The following is an 18,378-nucleotide window of genomic DNA, read 5'->3' on the forward strand; positions in this document are numbered from 1 at the left end:
TCAGCTCTTTTGTAGTGCCTACAGCCCTCATGGGTGGGATGGAGGCAGAAAATCAGTTCCTGTTTATTTACAAAAATATATATGTATATGTATGTATATATATTAACCCCTCAACTCCCTCCCGTGATCATCCTTTTACTTCTACCCCCACCTCCCTTTTAAAACAAAGAGGTTTTCTGGGGTGCAGAGCAGGGTTCTCCTGAAAGTGGGCAGAAGCAGCACCAATAGCCTAGTCTGGCAGGTTGTGGGAAGGGGCGCAAGGAGTGACCACGAGCGACCTTGGCCCCGTCCTTGCTCCCTGATTGGGCATGGGATGAGAGGAGGGCTCAGTCCTTGAATCCCTGAATACTGCAAAGAATGCGCTTCTGGTGCCCGGGCAGTGTGATTCCCATCTGCGTCAGGTCCCTGTGGGCAAGGAAGGGTGGGGGCATGAGTCCGGAGGCTCCACCCCCGCAGCCCTCCCCTGCCCAGACAGCTCCAGCTCCTTACTCAGCGGTCAGCTCCAGCACACACTCCATGGTGTCCAGCCCAGCCGAGTGGAAGTGCAGGATGTAGCGTTTCATGCGTATGGACTCCAGCCACTCAGAGACGCTTCGATATGGGATCCCATCTGAGCCGCTCAGGCTGGGCAGGCGGAGAGTCACCCTGTGGGATATGGGCATGTCAGTCACAGTGGGTACAGGGGCTGATCTGGTTGGCCTTAGCCTCTGAGCATCAGCAGCCAGCACTGAAGTTCGGTGTCTGGGCACAGAGATCATCTAGACTGTGGATTGACCCCACCATTATCTCTGAGCCCACTTCCTGGCCTGTTTCCTGGTGTGCTCACAACAGTGGACTGGCTGACAGTCCTGCTATGTCGACAGGCCTATAGAAAGGGACTGTCCTGGGAAGCCCCAACAGAAGGGGATCACCAGCCGGTCTCCTGCTGGAGTGGCCGGTTCTGGGCACCTGACTGAGGGCTGGTTAGGACATGGAAGTCTCCTGTCTGAGAGGAAGCTGAAAGTAGGAGAACAGAGGCCTGGCACCTGGGCGTGGTCCTGCCTTTTTCCATAGTGGCCGCTTGAGTTCTGGGAGCAGTCCTTCCTCATCACCTTCAACTTCGGCTGTTATTCTTGCACTCTGACACCCACAATACAATGAGCGTTCCTGTACTAAAGCTCGCCAGAGCCAAAAACCATTAGCAAAGTAAATCTGCTGGGGGAAAAAATATCCAGCATTCCAGAAAGATTAGCACATGCAGTCTCCAGTGTATGAGGGAGTTGTGCTCCAAAAGATAGTTTCAAAAGTTGGAACTTAGAGCGTGTTTTCTCCCAGAAACAAGGTTATATATGGTGGTTGGATACAGAGGCCAGTTGGCCAGGCTGGCTACCCAATAAAGCACTTGAAGAACAGCCTTGCCTGCTTCCCCAACCTGAGCGCTCCCCCACACCCCCATCAGTTCATTCTCTACACTCAGGCCATATTTTTGGTAAAATGCAGCTCTGACCACGTCCCCCCCGTCCTGTGGACAGTTTTTAAGAATTGGTTCTCCAGGCCAGGCGAGGTGGCCCACGCCTGTAATCCCAGCACTTTGGGAGGCCTAGGTGGGCGGATCATGAGGTCAGGAGTTCGAGACCAGCCTGGCCAACGTAGTGAAACCCCGTTTCTACTAAAAATACAAAAATTAGCTGGGCATGGTGGTATGTGCCTGTAATCCCAGCTACTCAGGAGGCCGAGACAGGAGAATCACTTGAACCCTGGAGGTGGAGGTTGCAGTGAGCTGAGATTGCGCCGAGTTACTCCAGCCTGGGTGACAGAGGAAGACTCCGTCTCGGGGTGGAAAAAAAAACAACTCTGCACTCGTGGTAAAGTCCAAACTTCTCAATAGGGCTGGTCCTCTTTGTGCTGACTGGTTGTCTCTCCAGCCTCATGGCTGCTATTCCTAAACACGATGCTGCAGTCATCCTGCACTGTCTGCAACCTACAAGCCCTCCGCTCCCCTCAGACTAGCCATGTGATCCAGGAGCCTTCCCAAACCCTGCAAGGCTGCTCCTGCCTGCCCCACCCCAGCCTGGCTGCCCAGGCTCCCTGGAGCAGGTACCAGGTAATAAGTGCAGCTGTATCTCCAATGTCCAGCAAACAGCTTGCACCAGTAGGTCCTCCAAAACTTCATGAATGGATGACCCTTTCCTTCATATGCAGAAATATTTCTGTGGGGAAGGGGATGCATCCCAAGAATGGGCCACAGTACAACGCAGTGGGATTGGCAACGATGGCTCCAGGAGTGTCCTAGGTGAGGCAGCCTGAGAAGGGAAAAGATGGGCCCCCCCACCCCTGAGCCCAGGTGAAGTGAGGGAACTGGGGCCCAGCAGTAACTGATTTTCTGCAAATATGCGTAATCTAAAGCTGACCTCTTGGACTCTCCCCAAGGGCACGTCTTGCCTCATACACTGGACTTGGTCCAGAGCTCCCCAGGCCCAGCACTCGGAGGATGTGGCTGAATGCCTATTTCCACTCTCCTAGCGCTGCCTCTGGGTTCCCTATTCCTTCCCCTGCATGGTTACCTGGGGTCAAAGTTGGCAATGGTCCGCAGGGAGTGGGGGTTGGCAAGCAGTTGCTCCAGATGTGCCTGAAGCTTCTGGAAGTGTGGCCGGCGGGCACGGTCATATGCCCAGCAGTTCTTCATGAGCTCATACAGAGGGGCAGGGCAGTCCACAGGAGGGGGCAACCGGTACCCATCCTCAATGCTCTTCATAACCTGCACAGTGGGACAGGAGGATGCTGTAGAGTAGCGAGCTAACCTGGAGGCCCATGAGAAACCGACGGTCATACAAGATAATTGCAGTGGAGATCCTAGGCAGGATGGGAGGAGGTGGGAGGAGTAAAGAGAGCAGGGCATGAGGTGAAGGACCAGAGGAGCCAGGAGTACAGAAAAACTGAGGGTCACGAATAAATGAAGATATCTGCAGGAAAAGGCCACGGGAGGACCTTGGGAGGGAATAAGAGGTGTGAGTTGAAGATGAGATGAGGAAGAATATTCTGGGCTCACCTCCTGATTGCTCATCTCCCCATAAGGCTTGTCCCCAAAGCTCAGCACCTCCCACATCACAATCCCAAAGCTCCACACATCACTGGCCGTGGTGAAGATCCGATGGGCAATGGCTTCAGGGGCTGTCCAACGGATAGGGATCTTTCCTCCCTAAGAAGGCACATGGGTCAGGGACGGAAAGTTATGGTGTCCACCTGAGCACGAGTCTTTGTGCTTCTTTTATTGTATTTTTATTTTATTTTTTTTGAGATGGAGTCTCTCTCTCTTGCTAGGCTGCAGTGCAGTGGCGTGATCTCGGCTCACTGCAACCTCCACCTCCCGGGTTCACGCCATTCTCCTGCCTCAGCCTCCCGAGTATCTGGGACTACAGGCACCTGCCACCATGCCCGGCTAATTTTTTGTATTTTTAGTAGAGACGGGGTTTCACCACGTTCGCCAGGCTGGTCTCGATCTCCTGACCTCGTGATCCACCTGCATCGGCCTCCCAAAGTGCTGGGATTACAGGCGTGAGCCACCGTGCCTGGCCAAGTCTTTGTGCTTATATACACGTGACTGTATGAATGGCATGTTATGGGGCAATGTGAATGTGCACTGGGTTTGTACCGGTTTCTAACCTGGGTTTCGTATGTGCCATCAAAGTCATCCAGGAGGCGAGTCAGGCCAAAGTCAGACACCTTGCAGCACAGGTTTTGATTCACCAAGATGTTTCTGGCAGCCAGGTCCCGGTGGACATAATTGTGATTACTGAGGTAGTTCATGCCAGATGCTATGCCCTGCAGCATGGCCACTAACTGCCCAGGGACCAGCTGGTCCTCCCGCTCCTGCAGCAGGGTCAGTGGGTGAGTCAGAGGATGGGCCAGGTCTCCTCCCAGTGCCCAGGGCACCATGGTGCATCCCCCTCCCCAGCTAGTCCTCTGCCCTCCTCACCCTCAGGAAGGCATCCAGGGCTCCATTCTCCATAAATTCAGTGATGATCATGATCGGCTTTCCTAAGACACAGACACACATATCACACTCAGAACCAGGCTTCCTGCCCTTGGCCACACATCCTCCCTCCACTTACAGTGGTTTCGCCCCTCTTTCCTGCATTTCCCGCCCCCAGCTGAGGGAGACCACTGGTCATACGCTTTGTGACAACGCCTTCCAGATGCAGAATATGCGGGTGGCTAAACTGGCCCATGATAGTTGCCTCTCGAAGGAAGTTCCACCACTGGCCACCTGGGGATGTGTCTTTTAAGGTCTTAATGGCCACAGTCGTGCAGTCCTGGCTGGGGAGCCTCAGGGTCCCTCGATACACTTCCCCAAACTCTCCTGGGTAGAAAGAAAACAGGCTGTGGCCGGATGCACTGCAGGGCTCCTCCAGGGGACAGGCAGCAACCCCTCCAGTCCTCCGGCCCTTTTCTTTTCTGGAGAATCAGAAGCATGGAATGCCCTTCCTGGGACAGGGCGTGGGCTGTCCTTCCTGGGGAAGGTCAGAGTCTGGAGCTGGAGTGCAATGCCGTGACCTATTCACCACTGTCTCCCAGTGTTTGCACAGTTCTTGGCTCACAATAAGCGCTCGGCAACCGCAGGGTGAATGAACCCTGTGGAGCGGGACTGGGCTGTGCTCATGAAGAGCAAGCCAGTGCGGGGCTAGTACTCAAGTGGCAGGGACACTGGCTATGGCCGCCTCTCTTCTGTGAGCTCCTCTGGTCCCAGCTTGCCTGGCTCAGCTGCACAATTGGCAAGGACACCACCAAGCTTTGTTCTCCACTGAGATCCATTTCCTCTGGTGACCCAAGGGAACAGGGCAGCCCAAGGACACTGGGCCTCTGATGGGGTGGAATGCCAGGCTAGGGAGGGAATGACTCCTACATTTGGGCATCATCAGAGAACATCCGGACCCTCAGCACAGCAACACCTCTGTGGATGAAAACAATGTATTTAATGCCCTTTATCAGAAACTCCAAAACCACAGAAGCAAGTGTGTAGGAGACAGGGGTTGCTCCAGGGCATCTGATGAGGGGTTTTTAACAAGAACACAATGGTTCAAAGAGGATACAGAGCAGAGCAGAGAGTGAGTACATCTGGAAACTCTGGGACCAGAGAAGCCAGCTGGGCTCCCCAGGGAAGCGCTGGAAGGAAGGGGCCTGCTGGTGGCTCTGTGCTGCCCCACACGGTGGGGGGCCTGCTGCGGTGCACAGCAGGACTCACCTTCTCCTATGACAGTGTCCACCATCAGCCACGCTGGATCGAGCTCCTGGGTAAAGTCCAAGGCTCCCTGTGCAGGGTCCTCGTATGCCTGGAGGTCCACATAGGGCTTCAGCCACAGCTTGTCCTCTATGGGCAGAACATGAGGTTGGGGAGTACCAACATCAGGGCTCAGGAGTATGGGGGTCAGGAGAAGGGCCAGCAGCAGACCACACACTTCTCCACACCTCCCTGTTTCCCAAGGTGACTCCTGTTTGGGCTGAGGTGGGAGAAAGTCTCCATTTAGCAACTAAGCCTCTCTTCTCCCTGTCTATGCTCCAAGCTCTGCTGTCCTCACTCCACAAGGTCCAGGGTGGTGGCCAGGATCCACACCCGAAGAGCACATTTGCTGCCTGAGTTGCCCAATCTTCTCAGCGGCCAGTCCCCACACTGTTCTGGTCAGTCACACCTCGTTCACATTCCCAGACAGAGCCGTGCATGGCTCCCACCCCGGCTGCCTGGATGGACCACTCACTCTCCCCTTTGTGGGTCACCTAATGAGGTGACAAGCAAGAAGCTCATAAGCCTTGGAGGACGTCAGTCCTCCTCCTGCCTGGCCTCGGCCCACAGGCCTGGCCTCCAGGATGGGGAGGGCTGTCCAGAGCCCAAGGTGACAAGACAGCGGCACCAGCAGCGAATGGACACTCACAGATAATTGCACCAGAGCCACTGGGGGGCTATCAGTACAAAGTTAATTAACCAAAGTTAATTAGGTAACAAAACACAAGAGCCCTGGGGACAACAAACCCCACATGTGCCCCCAGAGTTGGCCTAGCAAATGTGTCCCTTGATCCCTTCCCAGTGGCACCTCCCAACACACACACACACACATGCACACACAGGTGTGCACACGCAGGTGGGGACACACGCAGGTGCACCCGACTCACCCCGATCCACATCGGTGGTGTGGTCACACTGCCTCTGCTGCCTCTGCCGCTGGGTTCTCCTGCGGGGGTTGGGGACCAGCTCCTTCAGGGCCCCAGGACCACCTCAGGGGTCCGAGGGACTCTGGCTGAATCTTCCCCAGAAACGGGGTGGGAGTGCAGGATGGGTGTGAGGACTCACTGAGCTTTGGTACTAGGGGATGGGAGGGTTGTTGGGGCTGCAGTCAGGGGCTTCTGACCCAGGACTGGTGGTTGGGGAGGGGGCAGGAGTTGGCACCTGGACCGGAAAACGAGAATCCCAAGCAGCAAGGCTGCACCAAGCAGCAGCCCAAAGATGACGGCCACAATCTCTCCTCCAGTCAGGCCCCTGGACACTGTAGGCACAAAGGGATGAGGAAGTGTTGGGACTCACAGTCTGTAGGAATGAGGGGGGTTAAAGGGCAGGGCCCTGGGTACCCGTAGGGTCAGATCTTTCAGTGTGCATCAGGTCGGTGTCTGTCCCCTACCCCCGGAAGAAGGGAGTGTGTGTGCATGTGTGTAGAGGAAGAGGAAGGGTCGCTACGTGGAACAGGAGCTGAGTTGCCTCAGTGGGGCAACAGGTGTATGTGTGTTGGGGAAGAGCACAAGATACCCCACCTGGTGGGCTGGTCCGAAACTCATGATCAGGGGAGAAAGGGCCAGGACCCAGTGGGGTCAGCATTCGGACTCTAACGATGTATGTGGTGTCAGGCTGCAGCTCTGTCAGCAAGACCCTGGGTTCTAGAACCATCTGGTACCGTTCTTCATCCTGTGGGTTGGAGTTAAATTAAGCAGGTAGTGCTGAGCCAGGCCCGGGTGGATGTGATGGACAGCATCAGAGCACATGGGGAGGGGCTGGAGAGCAGAATGGTTAGGACAGGGTTCTTCATAGACTTTTGTCCTGAGAAAGCCACACAGTGGACTTCGGGTGGATTCCTCCCACCCCACACCCCAGGCTAGGAATGTTGGGGTGTGCCTGGGCGTGGACACTGAAGACCATCTCTCAGTAGCATCCTGACCTGGTTCAGCACATGCAGCTCATAGCTCAGGTTCGCCCCAGGGCTTCGGGGCCGGGACCCCGCCCAGGTCAGCTCTAGTTGCCTCGGTTCTTTCTTCACCAGTCTCAGAGACAGGCCTGACAGTGACTCTGGGGGTCCAGAGGGATAAGGTTGGATATGTAAGGAAAAAGGAAATAACCTTAGTAACTTTTCTATGGCTTCCTGCCCATCAATTTGTCCTGTTGTCTTAAGCCCTTCTGTCTCCACCAGGTCCCTGTCCCAGCCCCTCTCAGCCTCTCACCTGCATGCCCCATGCTGATGCTGACCGAGGTGCTGGCATGGCCAGAGCTGCCCAGCCCTGACACTCCATTTTGGGCTTCCACGTTAAAGGTGTAGTTGGCGTAAGGTTCAAGGCCATTGACGTGCACTGCAGGTGTGGTGAGCCCCTGGGCCCCCGGCAAGAAGTGCACGCCCACCCCACAGGGCTGGCAGGGCCCCCCGTCCTGTGCTGTGTCCTGACACTGGGAACACCTCACACTGTATCTGACATCCTGGCGTCCCCCCGTATCTGCTGGGGGTTCCCAATGCAGGGAGAGCTGAGTCCCTGAGGCAGAGAAGCTCAGGTTTCGGGGGGCCGAGGGGGGACCTGTGGGAGAAGAGGAGCCATCAGTAGAAGCCGACCTCGCTGTCACCTGAGCTGCTGATCACTGGCCTCCACCACCACCCAATTCTCGATGTCCTCTGAAGTCCTCTTGGGGAGATTTGATTTCTCCTGGGTTTGACTACATCTCTGCATTCTTCTAGGGAGAGCAGGGTGCCAGGGCAGGGGCTAAAAGTGCCTGACACCCTGGACCATCTCCAATATCTGACAAGCTCTGGAAAAATCCAACCCTGACAAAGTCTCAGCAAAGATCCAGCCCCTCCCTCCAGATGGCCACGCCCCACCCCCTGGACTCACCTGTGCATGCCACCTGGGGGCCCTCCCCGGGAGCTCTGTAATGGCCGCTCTCACAGGTACAGATGGTGGCCCCCTCAGACTCAGCAGTGCTGTGCTGGGGGCACGTGAGACAATGGGGTGTGTCCATGTCCATCCGGTAGGAGCCGCTAGGGCAGGCTGGAGAGAGAACGCAGCAGAGCAGAGTGGTTCTGAAAATGTTTTTACAGGCAGAACCACCACCACCCCTTCCTGCCCCAATCCCTTCTACTGGAAACATCTCTGCGTGTGTGTGTCCGCTGCTCTGGGACACTCAGGTTAAAAACCCACTGAGGCGGAGCACTGGCCTCCTTCTCTGCCGGGGTACTCCTGCAATCCTCCCGAGTGGTTCCTCAGGTTCTCACCGCCTCCATTCTTACCAACACATCCCTCGCCACTGCCACCTTCCTCATAGCCAGGCTCACAGTGGCACCGTCCTACAGGCACCAGCCACTCGCCATCAGGGCTGCAGTGCATGCGGGGTGCACCTGAGGGCCTGGGGCTGGCCCGCGCGTGGGGCAAGCAGGTCCCTGCCACTTCCACCAACCCAGCGGGGCCAGGCAGAGTGTCTGGGAATTGGGCCAAGCCATTCAGGGTCTCAGGACAGCGCTGGTAGAAGACCCGGACAGACACCAGGGCCACACAGGCACCCGGGTTGTGGAAAGCGAGGTAGAGGCCACGGCGGGTCAGGCGGCCCAGAGAGCAGCGCTCCACATTCAGCTTCATGGAGCCAGATGCGAGGTCTCGAATGGTGAAGCTCTGGTCTGCAGCCACCGTGGTTACCTGGGTAGAGGGTGGGTAAGAAAGGGGAGCAATGGCAAAGTCCTGCTTCTTTCCCACATAACAGAAACAATCGTTTGCTTAATACTTTCCGCAACCATGAACAATGAGCCTTGTATGTGTGAGGTGCCAGGCTAAGCATTTTATGTGCATTATGCTATTTAGCTCATGCAGTCCTCTTATGAGGTAGGATGGCTTATTGTCTCTATTTAACAGTTGAGGAAACCAAGGCTAACAGAAGTTAAAGACCTTGTATAAGATCACACAGCTACCACATCATGGGGCTAGGACTGGAATCCAGGCATTGGGACTCTACAGTCCATAAAATTTCTGCTATTCAGAGGCATTCCCAAACTCAGTGCCAATAACATGATGAGTTACAGAGCATATCATTATCAATTTATTACTAGTAACAAATTTTACAACATTTTCTCTTTGGAAAGAAACAAGAGCATATGCTATCATAAAATGCTCCTTACTCTTTCTGCATCCCAGGATGTTTTTTGAGTAGGAAAGAAAGGGATGTGTTAGAGAGTACCAGCCTGCAGGGAATTGTCTTGCTACATGACTCCAGTGATACTATGGGAGTGGGTTGCTTATGAACATCATGGGTATCAATAGGAAAAGTCTAAATAACTCTGTGCTACACTTCCCTCCTCCACCATGGTATCCTGTGATCTCAGTGGATGCTTATAAAAGCCTATAAAATAGATATAGCTGGCCCTATTATTGTCACTATTTTATGACTAGGCAACAAAAGCTGGAGAGGTTAAATGACACCCCCAAAGTCACGGCACAGCAGAAAAGGTACTCAAATCCAGCCCTTCTGATTTCCAATGCCACATTGTTCTTTTTTTCTTTAGAGACAGGATCTTGCTCTGTTGCCCAGACTGGTGTGCGGTGGCACAATCATAGATCACTGCAGCCTCAAACTCCTGGGCTCAAGTGATCCTCCTGCCTCAGCCTCCTTAGTAGCTGGGACTACAGGTATGGGCCACCATGCCCAGGTGATTTTTAATTTTTTGCAGAGATGAAGTTTTGCTATGTTGCCCAGGCTGGTCTCAAGCTCCTGGCCTCAAGTGATCTTCCCACATTGGTTTCCCAAAGCACTGGAATTACAGGCACGAGCCACCATGCCCAGCCTTCAAGTGCCAAATTCTTTTCATGATTCTACCTCTGCACCCTCTTCCTGTCCCTGCAACCTTCTCTGGCACCCAATAAGGAGCCAGGCAGGGATCTGCACCAGGACCCAGATGGCATGGAGGGAAGCAGCACCTTCTGGAACAAGGGCCGTCGGAGCTGAATGCCCACATCTTGATCACTCTCCATGTACAGAAGGTTGAAGGTCTCCTTGCAACCCAGAGGCCCGGCTCCCCCAGGGAAACTCTTGCAGTCCCGCACGGTGAACTGCAGCTCCACGTGGACACGGGAAGCCTCCTCCCCGCGGTAGATCCAATTGGAGCGAAGCCAGTGGTCAGTGTCTCTGCGTCCTTGCATTGGGCAGTCCTGGTACATGTACAGGGGTGTCCCATTCAGTATCTGTTGCTGTTCACTCCACTGCAAGGAGGGAATCAGAGTCAGGGACCAGATCATTGCCTGCTCCCCAAACCCTTGGTTTTTAGAGCTGATGGAGAAGCAGCTGTGTCAGAGCCCCTCAGGTTTATGCTACTTGTCCTGCCTCTCCCCACCCCTCAGCTCCAGGACAGTAGACTGAGTGTTTAGGGTTGGGGATTTATTTGGATATAAGATGGGCAAGACAATAGTCCCTTAACATCCCTAGTTGATCCTGGTCCCTTCAGTTAGTCTAGTCCACTTATTTCATCAGCAAAACAGTCAGGTACCCCCAAGGCAAAGCTCATTTACAAAACCCTTCTGTTTGTTCAAGAGGATATTGATGAATTTTTTGTTTTTCAGAGACAGGGTCTCGTTCTGTCTGCAGCGCAGTGGTATAATCAAAGCTCACCATAGCCTCAAACTCCTGGGCTTAGTCTCCCAAGTAGCTGGGACTACAGGTGCCTGCCAACACACTGGGCTATTTTTTTTTTTTTCTTTTTTTTGGTAGAGATGAGGTCTTGCTATGCTGTCCAGGCTGATCTCAAACACCTGGACTCAGATGATCCTCCTACTAGGGCTCCCAAAGCATGTGAGCCACCACACCCAGCCCAATATTTATTTTTAATTATTAAAACCCCTTAGATTTGGAGGGTAAGAACAAGCACAGAACTGTATAGGGGATTCTCATCCTCTCCAATATTTCAATTATAGCCATCCTCAAAATCAACAATTGACAGATTTGGCTGGACTTCTTGATACTATCTAGTCTACTCCCCTTAACTTTTTGTTTGTTTGTTTGAGGCAAAGGTCTCACTCTGTCGCCCAGGCTGGAGCTAGAGTGCAGTGGCACAATCTTGGCTCACTATAACCTCCGCCACCCAGGTTCAAGCGATTCTCCCACTTCAGCCTCCTGAGTAGTTGGGATTACAGGCATGCACCACCACGCCCGGCTAATTTTTTGTATTTTCAGTAGAGACAAGGTTTTGCCACGTTGGCCAGGCTGTTAGCTTCTTTTATCTGAGAAGAACTTCTAAAAGTAGTAATATTAATGGCTAGCACTAACATAGTGCTTACCGTGGCCCAGTCACCGGTTTAAGCACTTTCCACGAGGAAACTGAGGCACAGGGAGGTCGAGTGACTTGCCAAGGTACTCAGCTATGAGAGGCAGAGCTGGGAAATGAGCCAGACACTCCGGGTTCCAGAATTCATGCTCTTAATCACTATACCTCTGTGTGCTTATTGTGAAAAGTCAAAAAGTAAAGACTTACACAGAATAAAGTTTAATTCCCTCACCCTCATCTTTCCACTCTCATTCTCGAAGGCAGCCACTCTCAGCAATTTTTAGCAAAACTTTCCAGACCATTTTCAATGCCTCCAGAGAACTGCTTGAATGTTTCTGAGTTTTGCTTTCAACACGGGATCATACAAGTGTTATTTTGTAACCACTTTCTGTTTTCACAAATAATAAGTATTTGAGGGCCGGGAGTGGTGGCTCACGCCTGTAATCCTAGCACTTTGGGAGGCCAAGGCAGGCAGATTCCCTGAGGTCAGGAGTTCGAGACCAGCCTGGCCAACAAGGCGAAACCTCCCGTCTCTACTAAAAATATAAAAAAATTAGCTGGGTGTGGTGGCACATGCCTGTAATCCCAGCTACTTGGGAGGCTGAGGCAGGAGAATGGCTTGAACCCAGGAGGCGGAGGTTGCAGTGAGCCAAGATCTCGCCACTGCACTCCAGCATGGGCGACAAAGAGACACTCCCTCTTAAAAAAGTCTTTGAAAGATAGCCACAAAAGTGTATATAGAGCTTTCTTACTTTTTTTTTTTTTGAGCAATCCATAAGTAATACTCCATTGTAGAGAAGGCCATAATTTATTTAGTCATTCACCTATTGTTAGACATTTAGACAGCTTCTAGTTTTTTTTTCTTTTTAAAGAAATCATGTACAGATTGATGTAAGATTTCCATGGAACTGCCATATCAAAGGGTAGACATACTACAAGTTTTATAAGATACTGTCAAATTGTCTTCCAAGAAAGGTTTATCAATTTACACTTCCACCAGCAACACAAGAGGGCTCATTTTCTCAAAACTTCATCAACATAGAATACTAATAACCTTTTTGCCTTTTGCCAATCCTAGGGTCAAAACACAGCTTCTTAACATTTTAATTTACATTTCTTAGAGGAGGAAGTTGTATATTTCTCTTTTGTTCATTGGCTATTTGTATGTTTGTGCAATTATCTGTCTATAACCTTTGCATGACATTCTATTATCTTTTGATTACTCAGTTGGATGAGTTTCTTTTTTAAACATATTATAGACACGAATCATTTCCTTCAAATGTATGTTTCAAATATTTTCTCCCTGTTTGCCACACCACTTAGCTTTGCTAATGATGTTTTGATGTGGACATACATTGTAAATTTCTTACATAATAACATCTACAGTATTTCCCTTCATGATTTCTGGGTTGTATATTTGGCTTGGGAAGTTTTCCTATCTCAAGATTATAATGATCTATATTTTCTCCTAAAATTTGTGTAGGTTGGCTTTTAGGTTTAGATTTTAGTTTTCTTAGAATGAATTTTGTGTATAACGGAGAGATATATCTTTTTTTTTTTTTTTTTTTTTTTTTTTTATGAGACGGAGTCTTGCTCTAATGCCCAGGCTGGAGTGCAGTGGCGCGATCTTGGCTCACTGCAAGCTCTGCCTCCCGGGTTCACGCCATTCTCCTGCCTCAGCCTCCCAAGTAGCTGGAACTACAGGCACCGCCACCATGCCTGGCTAATTTTTTTTGTATTTTTAGTACAGATGGGGTTTCACTGTGTTACCCAGGATGGTCTCTCCTGACCTCATGATCCGCCCGCCTCGGCCTCCCAAAGTACTGGCATTACAGGCGTGAGCCACCGTGCCTGGCTATGGAGAGATATATCTTTATATTTTTTTAAAAAAATTATGAATATCTAACCATCAGTTTATTGACTAGTTGTTACTTTCCATATTGATTTGCAATTCCGATGCTATCACATACTAAAATCTCATATATGTAGGCTCGTTTTTGGACTTTCTATCCTGTCCCATTAACCTGAGTGATCTTGTGCAAGACATATGTTTTAGTTATAGCTGATGGTTCTGATATCTGCTTGTCAGACAAGTCTCCCATTTCATTCTTCAAAAACTCTTCTCAACCATTCTTATTTCCTCTGTCAGATGAATTTTCAAAAGCTCTCAAATTCTATATTCTATTGATATTTTTGTTGCAACCCCATAATTTAATGCAGAATAGATTGAGGCCCTTAGAAAGTTCACTTTCCCCAGGTTTTTACTCCATTATAATGCAGGGGCCCTCATCCCTATCCTCAGCTCTGGGAAAAGGCAAAAAAAAATCATTAATAAAAAATTTGGGGTTAGGTGGGGCAGAAATAGAAGCTGCTATGAGGCACATATTTCTGCATTATGTTAGGGAGTTCAAAGATTGGGCAAGGGGTGTCTAAAAGGCAAGGAAGCTGGAATGAAAAAGGCACCAAGAGTCTGCTCCTAAGGAAGGCTGTGCTGGGGAAGCCCAAGTGGAAGGCACTGGCGGGGTCTGGTGGGCAGGGAGGTGGGTGGTTAATGTGCAGCTCATTAGCCAGATTGCCGCGGCTGAAGCTGGAGCCAGGAGAAGCAGATGTTCCCAGCTGCGACTTGCCTTTCCCAGTTCCAGCAGTGACAGATGGGTGAGAGCCAGCTGTCCAGGGTCAGCAGTAAGGATCCTTTTGTTTATCACTCAGGCGCTGCTGTCTGCCACATGGGTGCATTCTGGACCTGAATGCCTGCTGTCCAGGATCAGCAGTAAGGATCCTTTTGCTTATCACTCAGGCGCTGCTGTCTGCCACATGGGTGCATTCTGGACCTGAATGCCTGCGTGTGCGTGTGTGTGTGTGTGTGTGTGTGTGTGTTTTGAAAAGATGGGGAGAAGGAGGGGGACAAGGTAGATAGTGGGAGTGTATGACTGCTGGCTGTCTCCTTGCCCTCCTAGCATGCAGGACTGTTTTGCCTGAGCTGAGAAAGTGGCCTTGTTGCCATTCCAGTCAAATTAGGGAAGAGTTATTTGGGTGGAGGTGTCAAGGGCCCAAGGAAGGCCCATGGGAGCCAGAAGACTGACCTGCAGCTATCACCATGGGTGATTAGCTGGTTTATGAGATAAGTCACCTATTAGGGCTGGATCTTCCAAACGGCCCCTCCTGGAGGATCTACTATGGTTTAGTCTATTAGCTCTAATTACAGGCTACTCTGTAGGAGAACAGAGAATGGAGCCAGGACTGTACGACCCAGTGGGAAAGAAAGCAAGTAACCCTGACCCCAGAAACAGGTGCTGGATTGAAGTCTCAAGTACTGAGGTAAGGAAGGAAACCCTGAGAGAAGGGGTTCCAGAGCCAGAGGTGTAGATGCTCCAGTAACTTAGGCAGCCTCCTGTGGTTCTGTGACCAGCTGTGCTGCTGGCAGAAAGGGTGCTGTGAATTGTAAAATATATATTTGGTCTTTGTCCACATTTCCTGGCAAACAACCCCTAAAGCCCTCAAAATCCCCGAAGTGACAAATGTCTTTTTATATGCTAATGAGCTGACTGACGGGGATGGGAACTAGACTGGGGTGGGGGAGGCCTGGGTGTCAGAAGGCAACCTTGTGATTGCAGTTGGGAATTTTGGCCCCCGCCCTCCCCCCCTCCCCGGCCCCGCCAACTTCCAGGGAAGGTAGAGAGGTTGAAGGTTGAGCTGATAACCAATGGCCAATGATCTAATCAATCACACCTATGTAATGAAGTCTCCATAAAAGCCCAGAAGGACGGGGTTTGGAGGGCTTCTGGACCGCCAAACATGATTAGGTCCCTGCAGGGTGGCTCGCCTCCTTCACATATACCTTGCCCCATGCAGCTATTCCATCTGGTGTTCATGGTATCATTTGTAATATCCGTTATAATAAGCCGATAAATGTAAGTCAGTGTTTCCCTGAGTTCTGTGAGCCATCCTAGCAAACTAATTGAACCCGAAGAAGAGGGTCAGGTAAACTGATTACAGCCAATGGAACAGAAGTATAGGTGACAACCTGTTACTTGTGATTGTTGTCTATAGGAGGGCAGTCTTGTGGGGCTGAGCCCTCAACCTGAGGCTATCTCCAGGTAGACAGTGTAAGAACTGAATAAGATTAGAGGACACTCAGCTATTCTCCAGTGAAGAATCTGTCAGAGAGAACTGACTGCAGGCGGGAGGAGTCCCTACACGCATTTTGGTGACCACAGGTCACCAAAGTGATTTGTGTTGAGAGTGCAGTAGGAAAAAACTGAGTTTGGTTTTTTGTACATCATAAGAGGTGCTCTCTGCATTTGAGTCTGAATATGCTCTCTCAGACTCACCTCACAACCTGTTCTCTGAGTCTTAGGAACATCCAAGGAAGGAAGGGAATTGGAACAAGCTCTGACACTTTCAAACAGCTGGAATGCATGGTGTGCATGCAGTCAGCCTGAGGAGGTGTGGAGGATGAGCTAAGGGCTCAGAAACCTTTAGGGGAGCAGCTTTTAACTTTGGAGGAGTCAAAGACCCTTTGAAGAATTTGATGAAAGCTTTGGCTGGTCTCTCTAGAAAAAAAAATGCCCGCTTACATATACAGAATTTAGAGTACACTTTCCTGGGGTTTCCCCACCCCCTGAAACCTATCAATGCAACTTCATTGGGATGAACGGATCTCAGATTGAGGATGCTTTTCTGCCTTTTCTGTCCCTCCCCAAGCAAAGGACTGGTCTCAGCCTTCAAAAATCCCCAGCATGGTGCATTCTCTCCCCGGGTATGTGAGCTCCTCTCCCCCTCACAAGTATCAGCTTGTATTCACAATATTCCCAAGTATTCACTGGAGGAGCCAGGCCATTCAAGTGTTCATCTTGGGGTGAAGTCTGACCCCCCCACCCCTTGTCCCATTGAGGAGGCTCTGACTCAGCCTCCTCTCCCCCTCCCTGAGGAGACACTTCCAGTTCTTCCTGCTCTTTTCTCTGTTCCTCCACCCACCTCTCCACCCCATTTCCCACTGGCCTTCAGGAGTTTTCCAAGATCCTTCCCTCTTCTGACACTTACCCCATCTTTTGGGGGATCCAGCAGCCAGCCCAGCTCTCCCTGTGCCTTGCTTGTGTCCATCAGAGTAACTGAAAGTGGGGAGAAAAGAAGTCTGTCACCTCTGGGGGAGGAGGTGCCCCTGCAGCTCACATTAATCATTCTGGGGCCCCAGCCCCAGGCTGCAACATCCTGTTCCTAAAAGCTATGACTTCCTGAGGCTTAGGGGAGAAAAAGGGCTCAGGACTGAGGAGTGAAGAGCTCCAGGGATTTCACTCTTCTTTCTGTGTGTGAAGGAAGGCAGGCAGAGTGGGACAAGTGTTGGGGCGCAGGATCTTTGACCAAAGTCAATGCAAGAAGAGCAGCCCCACAAGACGCTCAGTTACCCAGGCTGCTGCGGCCTGGGACACCCATCAGCTGCAGGACTGGAACGCGTGGAGGGCAGGAGGAGCTCACCTCTGCTAGCCAGGAGTGGGCAGGGTGGACCGGGGACCTCGGAAGGGGTTTCGTGGGTAGGGAGGCTCACCTCCACTGTCCGCAGCCTGCTTTGGCCTGACCTGGCCAGTGATCAGAGCCGTGGAGTGGGGATAAGAGGCACAGCTGCCTGCCTGGGAAGTGGTGGGGAGTAGGGTCGGAGAGGGTGTTCCAACTTTGACATGGAATATTCGACTCGGACAACTGGGAACCCCTGTGGCGTCAGTCCTAACCCTTCTCCCGGAGGCAGGTCCCTCTGTCCCTGGCCTAGGTTGGCAGGAGGCGACTTCCCACCTTCAACTTCCAAGGGCTCAGATCTCTGGGGTGGGCACCTGAAGCTGGGACTGTCTGGGAATGCAGGCAGGGGTGCGGGTGCAGGTGCTGCTTCCTGGCAAGGGTCCGGAATTCCCTCCCCATTCCCAGGCGCAGATTGCTGGCCTGCGGGAGTGGGGGTGACTGACCCGGGAGAGCAGCCGCTTGGGGTTAAAGACCAAAGATGGGCCTGGCCAGTCGATAGCCTGGCGGTGGGGCACAGCGCGAGAGCTGGCGAGGGTCGCGGGGAACATGGCCTCCCGAGGAATGCCGGCTTCTGCAAGGGGGTGCTGGCCGGGCCCAGGGAAGAGGCGGGGGCGCGGGGGTTGGGGGCGCGGGGGCGGGGGTCGGTACCTTCCTTGGCGCGCGCCCCCGGGGGCAGCGGGGCGCAGAGCAGCAGCACCAGCCCTAGCCCCAGGGGCCAGCGCCGCTCCATGGCTCCGGGCCGGGACCTGGGACAGTGGCCCGGATGGCAGGGCCAGGTTGCAAGGGACTGGGCGAGCCGGGCGGGCCGGGCGGGGGCGGGGGGCGGGGCCAGCGCCGGGGGCGGAGTCCCGGCCTCACCTGGTTCACCTTCTTAAAGGGACAGTAGGGCAGGAAAGAACTTGCTAGACTGGTAATCAAATTCAAGAACCGGAGGCGTCTTGACCCGAATGAGACTGCGGGCGCCGCCTAGTAGGTGGGATTAAGAATTGACGAACCTTTTCCCAATTCTAATCCTAAACTCAACCCAATCTTGATCCAGCTTTTAACCTAATTCTACCTCTGACTTGAGTTACACTCCTATATTCCTCTTTCTCTCTTTGTGCAGGCCCCACAGCTGGGTAATAGGACCGGGGAAGGCAGGGGTAGGAGTCGTATCTTCACCCTTTAGCAGGGGAGGCTTAGATGACCGCAATGCCAGGTGGGGTACAACCCGCAGTGAAGCATCTGGAGGTTAGAAGAGGAAGAAAGCCCAGTCATCGGGGCACATTAGTTGAGTCTTCAGGGAGAGCTGGTGTGACCTGGGTTTTCAGTGGCAGAGATTGGGAAAGGCAGCAGCAAGGGC

At 52.2% G+C, this 18,378-nt stretch overlaps 1 protein-coding gene and 1 long non-coding RNA gene across 2 annotated transcripts in view; one reads left to right on the forward strand and one right to left on the reverse strand.

Moving 5' to 3' along the window:
- Window positions 1-7: 7 nt before the first annotated feature.
- On the reverse strand, window positions 8-17,817 carry EPHA1 (EPH receptor A1). Its single transcript, XM_024250335.2, has 18 exons — window positions 17,685-17,817; window positions 16,569-16,636; window positions 10,186-10,467; window positions 8,511-8,913; window positions 8,116-8,271; window positions 7,459-7,803; window positions 7,179-7,306; window positions 6,778-6,928; window positions 6,419-6,515; window positions 6,145-6,203; window positions 5,222-5,347; window positions 4,154-4,339; window positions 3,956-4,017; window positions 3,643-3,849; window positions 3,029-3,178; window positions 2,544-2,737; window positions 490-645; window positions 8-405 (listed from the first exon to the last, which is right to left on the reverse strand). The coding sequence occupies exons 1-18, from the start codon at window positions 17,764-17,766 to the stop codon at window positions 327-329; spliced, it is 2,931 nt and encodes a 976-aa protein (XP_024106103.2). The 5' UTR covers window positions 17,767-17,817; the 3' UTR covers window positions 8-326.
- LOC129060507 (uncharacterized) overlaps window positions 14,146-18,378 on the forward strand; it is a 120,147-nt gene continuing 115,914 nt past the window's right edge. The window contains exons 1-2 of the long non-coding RNA XR_010140946.1: window positions 14,146-14,295; window positions 14,743-14,843. This is a non-coding gene — a long non-coding RNA (uncharacterized LOC129060507). The remainder of the gene's footprint in view (window positions 14,296-14,742; window positions 14,844-18,378) is intronic.

The sequence above is a fragment of the Pongo abelii genome, chromosome 6, assembly GCF_028885655.2.
Source record: "Pongo abelii isolate AG06213 chromosome 6, NHGRI_mPonAbe1-v2.0_pri, whole genome shotgun sequence".
NCBI classification, from domain to species: domain Eukaryota; kingdom Metazoa; phylum Chordata; class Mammalia; order Primates; family Hominidae; genus Pongo; species Pongo abelii.

What these genes read in the sequence shown, in the direction of transcription:
- EPHA1 (XM_024250335.2), bottom strand. Translation starts at nt 17,766, where the DNA reads ATGGAGCGGCGCTGGCCCCTGGGGCTAGGGCTGGTGCTGCTGCTCTGC. An exon ending in AGCTGCATGTGCTGAACCAG is followed by an intron (nt 6,929 to 7,178) that starts GTCAGGATGCTA and finishes TCCAACCCACAG; the next exon opens with GATGAAGAACGGTACCAGAT. An exon ending in ATGGCACATACGAAACCCAG is followed by an intron (nt 3,179 to 3,642) that starts GTTAGAAACCGG and finishes GTGCCTTCTTAG; the next exon opens with GGAGGAAAGATCCCTATCCG.